Source organism: Lynx canadensis, chromosome B4, assembly GCF_007474595.2.
Source record: "Lynx canadensis isolate LIC74 chromosome B4, mLynCan4.pri.v2, whole genome shotgun sequence".
Lineage (NCBI taxonomy): Eukaryota > Metazoa > Chordata > Mammalia > Carnivora > Felidae > Lynx > Lynx canadensis.
In genome coordinates, this window is record NC_044309.1 from 81141985 (window position 1) to 81148795 (window position 6811).

At 34.7% G+C, this 6811-nt stretch overlaps 1 protein-coding gene across 1 annotated transcript; it reads left to right on the forward strand.

The window, feature by feature from the left end:
* The first annotated feature begins 2394 nt into the window (after window positions 1-2394).
* LOC115518400 (olfactory receptor 6C74) lies at window positions 2395-3333 on the forward strand. Its single transcript, XM_030321876.1, has one exon. It carries the CDS (start codon window positions 2395-2397, stop codon window positions 3331-3333), a length of 939 nt encoding a protein of 312 aa, XP_030177736.1.
* Window positions 3334-6811: the final 3478 nt, after the last annotated feature.

Genomic DNA, 6811 nt, shown 5'->3' on the forward strand with positions numbered 1-6811 from the left:
AACAACAATAAGGTTTGGAAAAAAAAGTATTTTGGTCATATTAACTGCACAAAGTGGACAAAAAAAGTTGATTTATTTGTAAGTCATTGAAATATATAGTATGATGTTAAAACTATTTTTATCAACTCAGTCGAGTTGTCTTAATAAGAAACCTTTGAAACTTCATTTTGTAGGAATCAAGTTTTAAATAGATACCCTTCATAGGCTTCAACAGAATCTCAGAAATGAATTTTATTAAATGAATGTGTTGTTTTCCTCACATAATTATAATTATATATGCCTTTAGTATGCAAAGTCAATGTGAATATCATAAAATATGTCACTAGAAAAATGAATTAGTCTTGAATTTGAGAAACTTCATTTTGTTGAATTCAATAGAATTTAAATATTTCATGAACTCCCCAGTTTTCATATCCCAAAGGAGTCTCCTCTCTCTTACCTATAAATTACCTAAGTAGGTACAGAAGTCCCTAGGACTATAAAAATGGTCAGAAATAATGACTATTTTACTGCCATTCAGCAAGTATTTTATTTGGAATTAAAAGGAAAAAAAATGATGTAAATTAATTTACAATAGTTTTTGTTGGGGGGGGTTGCAATTTTGTAATTTAAATTTAGCCTGGGAATATGCATGTATGATTCACTTCTATCTTTATAATTTGGCACCCTATAGAATTCATCCTCTGCTGGTTGACATTTCCCTATGCTTTTGACTTAAATGGCCAGAATGCAGACATTTTTAGAAAAATGATACACTGAGGAGTATGGGAAAAGAAAGAAAACAAGTAAGAAAGGAATAAAGTGAAAGAGGAAAAAAAGAAACAAATCTTAGTGCATTATAATTATTTATAACCATTGGAAATATTTGTACATTCTCAACCTCTGAACTGGAATATATGAAGTGTAAAAAGTTTATTTTTTTAAGTCTATTTTGAGAAAGAGAAAGTACAGATCAGGGAAGGGCAGAGAGAGAGGGAGACACAGAGAGAATACCAAGCCCATGCAGGGCTTGTATCCATGAACCATGAGATCTTGACCTGAGCTGAAGTCAGATGCTTAACCGACTGAGCCACCCAGGAGCCCTGAAGTATAAAAAGTTTAAAATGCGATGTAACATATGACATGATATTCTTCTTAAGAAATATGGTCATGCTTTACAAAAACTTGGTGATAGACTTTCAATATAATAAACATGAGGATGTAGGCATGGTCTGGAAAAAGATGGAAAACAAGAAAAAATGAAAAGGTAACATAATTCTATGTAATTTTTTAAGTTTATTTGTTTATTTTGAGAGAGATAGAGACAGCACAAAATGGAGGAGGGGCAGAGAGACAGAGGGAGAGAGAGAATCCCAAGCAGGCTCTACACTGTCAGTGCAGAGCCCAATGTGGGGGGGACTCAAACCCACAAAGCAGTGAGATCATGACCTGAGCTCAAACCAAGAGTGGACACTTAACCGACTGAGAATAAGAGAAGAGAAGGGGGACATGAGTAAGAAAGAAGTGAAGAGTCTACCGCGACAACAGGGGAAGCCATGCAGAGCAAGGACACTAAAAGGAACTAGTAGGCAGGGGTAGATAAAATTTATGTATGGCTTGTTTTCTAGAACCCTTTTCTGTTACTGCAAAAACTAAATAAAGCATGCTACATAAATAATACAATCATCATGCATGAGGATACACTTCCTGTCTGCTTGGTTTCATATGACAGAAAGGAGAATAAACAGGGCTGGTAAGATGAAAGTAAATCCAAAGGAAAAAGGAGAAAGCAGACCTAAAGTGGTCATGAGGATTTCAATCTTGAAGGGTTTGCAAAAGTTTGGTGAAAGTACTAAGTCCCCACTGTATATGGGCCTCAGATGTTTAGGTCAAGTTTACATTTCTTAAAAGGCGAAGAGTCCTCAGCTGAAATCTGACTTACAGAATACTATCATAAGGAGTAATAGAGAAAAGAGACACGATTAGCAAAGAAGAATGAGCCAGCTGATGGTGTAAAATAATGTAAATGTAAACTAAATAGATTGGAAAAAATTGCAACTACAGAAGATGCAAGTTAAAATATTATGACAGTTTTTCTTCTTTCTTTGTTTCTATTTTAATATGACTTTGTAAATGCCATATATTATCCTTTTGGAATGCCTGATTTTATGACACTTGAGAAAAGAAACTCAGAGAGTTGCACTGAGTTAGTGAAATTCTGAGTACAAATTATATGAGCGAATTTTTAGAGGCTGTTACTGCTGACTAGCAGAATATCGAAGGAGTTTAGGTGTCAGTAGCAACATGTATATGGATGATCTCAAGATAATAGGTATCTCATACAGCCTTATCTCCTTTAATTCTCACTTTTTTTTCTTATTCCTTATTTTATTATTTCATTGGTAGAAGTCAGCCATGAGAAACCACACCACGGTAACAACCTTCATTCTTCTTGGACTGACCGATAACCCACAATTACAAGTGGTTATTTTTCTTCTCCTTTTTTTCACCTACATGTTGAGTGTCACTGGGAATCTAACCATAATCACCCTCACCCTGTTGGATTCTCATCTAAAGATACCCATGTACTTCTTCCTCCGAAGCTTCTCATTTTTAGAAATCTTATTCACAACTGTCTGCATCCCCAAATTTCTTGTCAGCATGGCAACAGGTGACAAGACCATTTCTTACAACAGTTGTGCAACACAGCTGTTTTTTACTACTGTCTTGGGTGCAATCGAATTTTTTCTTCTGGTTGCCATGTCTTATGACCGCTATGTAGCCATCTGCAAACCCTTGCATTACACCACCATCATGAGTGACAGAGTCTGCAACTTGTTGGTCTTTGCTTCATGGTTGGCCGGTTTTATAGTAATTGTCCCACCACTCCTTGTGGGTCTCCAGCTAGACTTCTGTGCAGCCAACACTGTAAATCATTTCTTCTGTGATTTTACTCCTATATTACAGCTCTCTTGCACAGACACAGCTGTAATAGAATTAATGGCATTTCTCTCAGCCATTTTGACACTCCTGGTTACACTGGTATTAGTGATTCTCTCCTATGCAAACATCATCAGGACTATTCTGAAGATACCTTCTTCTCAACAGAGGAAGAAAGCCTTTTCTACATGTTCTTCTCACATGGTGGTTGTGTCCATTTCTTATGGCAGCTGCATCTTCATGTATGTGAAGCCTTCTACAAAGGAGAGAGTGTCTTTAAATAAAGGGATAGCCTTGCTCAGTACTTCTGTTGCCCCCGTGTTGAATCCCTTCATTTATACACTGAGAAACAAACAAGTGCAAGATGCTTTTAGGCACATGCTCAAAAAGATTGAGATTTTCTCAAGTAAGTGAACCATTTTAGTGATATTACTGAGGTTATGAGTAAAATAAAGCAAGAAGGGTAGAGTGTTTCACAGAGCTCTTCAAAGTTTGTATTCAAAATAATACTGTTTTTCTTGACATAATTTTCATAGTGGCCTGCCTAACTTCCAAAGCCTAATTCTTTCCCTTATCTGTCCCTTATTTGGACCAAAATAATTTGCCTTTTTATTTGGTGCTTTTATCTATTTCCTTTTAAAATTCTCTCAGAGTGGGGCGCCTGGGTGGCGCAGTCGGTAAAGCGTCCGACTTCAGCCAGGTCACGATCTCGCGGTCCGTGAGTTCGAGCCCCGCGTCAGGCTCTGGGCTGACGGCTCGGAGCCTGGAGCCTGTTTCCGATTCTGTGTCTCCCTCTCTCTCTGCCCCTCCCCCGTTCATGCTCTGTCTCTCTCTGTCCCAAAAATAAATAAACGTTGAAAAAAAAAAAATTAAAAAAAAAAAATAAAATTCTCTCAGAGGAAGACAAAGTTAGACTTTAATTTTTCCATGTTCCTTTCTGCTGTTCTGGAATTCAGAGATTCAATTTTACGTATATTCTATATAGAGTTAATTCACTACCTGGATTTCTAAAACTTAGCTGAAAAGCACATATTTCTAGAAACCCACAAATTATCACTGACTCAAAGGAAAATAAAAAATGGGAATTGACCTATAACTATTAAATAGATTGAATCACTAATCATATGTCCTTAAATAATGTGGATTTTGTTTGTTTGTTTGTTTCTGTAAATAGAGGTCATGGCAATCATTTCAAACAATTTATAAATTGCTTTTGCTTATTATTATTACTCTTTATCATATATTGTCGGTAGAAAACAAAACACAAAAATACTTGAATTTCACAGTATATGTATATTTATTTGTTTATAAATTATACAATTATAGTATAGAATATTTAAACACTTTAATACAAAAATAGAAATTAAGCAAGGAAATTAGGCAAAAGAATTAATATATTTTATAATATAACTATTATATAAATTAATTTTAATATTAATGGTACAACTATTAGATTCAATTTGATAAAACACATATTATATTTGCAAATATCAGTTTAGTTATGTGATAAATTATCTGAAAGTCTTATTCCAAGCCTATCTGATCTTGGTACTTATCTAGAAGGACCATCATAGTTCAAAATTGATGCCTTACAATGCATACTGATCACATCGAAAGAAGTAAAAATCAAAATAAGATAAAAACAGAGAAGAAGGAAATCCATAAGAGACTCTTAAATACAGAGAATAAATGGAGGGTTGCTGGAGGGGTGCTGGGTGGGGGGGGAAAGGGCTAAATGGGTGAGGGGCATCAAGGAAGGCACTTGTTGGGATGAGCACTGGCTGTTATATGCAAGTGATGAACCACTAAATTCTACTTCTGAAACCGTTATTACATTATATGTTAACTAACTTGGATGTAAATAAAATTTTTTTAAAAAGAGAAAAAAGATTTAGATTGAAAAAAAAAGAAGTGAAAATCACAATAATTATTCTTTTGTCCTACTTGAATTTTTGACATTGAGTTACTACATTTCTGTCTTCTCTAATGTTAATCTGCTGCCTAAACTTTTATTTTTATACAAATATTTTTTACAGTGCAGAGAAAGTCTTTATTTGGAATATTTTAATAGAGATTAAAATAATTCTAAGTTTTCCAATGGGTGGATGAGCATTTTCATAATTAATCAGCTTATATACTCTTCAGTAACAATAACCATGGCAAAAATTTCAAGCAATCAATTTCTAAATTTCTTTAGCTTAGTACACCTTTCTTTTGAAAACTGGTTACTTTTTTCATTACTGTTAAAATACCACATATTTTGGAACAAAATGGTAGGGAAATATCTTCATGAAAGCATACTATTAATGGGTATTTGTTGGGTATTGATGGGTATTTGAAAAGAGAAAATTGGAATATGTTTGTAAAATAAAATTGTGTATTTCTCTTAATGTGTATTTAAAAAATACTTTGCCTGAGAAGTTCTGATTCTCTGATACAGTTTTGAAAAAGATATCTTAACATATCATTACAAGCTTCCTTCTTTCTCTTATCCCCACTCCCTCACCTCCTCCTCCTTACTCCTCTGATCCTTTGAACGTAAAAAAACTATTCTTAGATGAAAGGCTATGCAAAAACAGCCTGTATTTGTCCTGCAGATTATGGTTCACTTGCCCAAGGTCAAAATTATGGCAAAAGGCCAGAGGTGGCCCTAAAGCCTTATTTCAAGGCGCTGAAACCTACCTGTTACGCTCCATTAGTCCACAAAATTCAGCAACTCAGTATTTAGTGCCAAGATTGTTTTAATTTAAACCAATAAGTGGGCCATAACTTAAAATGCAGTTGCAATTGATGTTACCACCTAATTCAGCCTATGAATTTACTGTCACCCTCTGAAATTCGTCTGTGATAGGACAGCTAAACATTTGAATTAAATGACTATATGGAATGGATCACCATTCCTGTATCATTTTTTAAAGTATTAGATGGTAACACCAAGTACTGCAGTTTTGCCAGGGAAAGAAGCTTTAGATTTATTATTTTTTAATGAGGGGGAACTCCATGGTTTTATACTTGGCCTTGAGTATGTATATTTTAACAATATATTCAGGATGATTTTTCACATGCAGTAGAATCACTTCCCACACCCCTATTATCTTCCACTCTAATAAGTGTATACCCTGACATTCTATCATCATTATAATTAAGATTAACTCAGAGATGAGGTCAAATAATACCTGAAAGTTCCAGGTTTTACCCTCTTCAGTGCAGTTTTCCTGGCAAAGGAATATATATCCATTCAGGAAAACTAGAGGGAGAATTTAGATATTAATATCAATGCATGGCTCTTCCTCACAGATAACTTCTTTCATGGGTTCTGGCTCTGTGAACTCACTAAAGTCTTTAATTGGATAAGGATCTCTAACTCCTTATGATGCCTGGATCATCCCTTCTTTCACCTAACCTAGAGTTCTTTTAATTATATAGGTCATATAGGAATTTAGTGGATTGTCTATTTATTTTAGTCTTGGGGCAGCATGATGTTTTATTCAATTTACTACTAAAGCGTATCATGCAATTTTGATAACCACTCTAACCCTACCAACTAGTAAGTAACCAAAACCATCTTGCTAAGGGCTATAACATGGTCTCGGCCCTTCCATGGTCCCATCATTTCCAGTGAAGTGAGGAAGCTCATTTTAATGAAATTATCTCCACTTTCATTTCAGACCACCAGTTACAATACTTTTCAATGCTGCTCATACCCCCTTGTACCTTGTACAAAGAATTTTCCTCTAGGTCTTCACCAGTTACATAGTTAAGGGACATGTAGGCAGATTGCACATGATAAAACTATTCCATATTGTTGTCATTCTACAACTTTGGATTTTTCTTATATTTCAACTTTAATTAGGATAAATCATTCACAAATCCAAGTTGTTATCTAATTGAA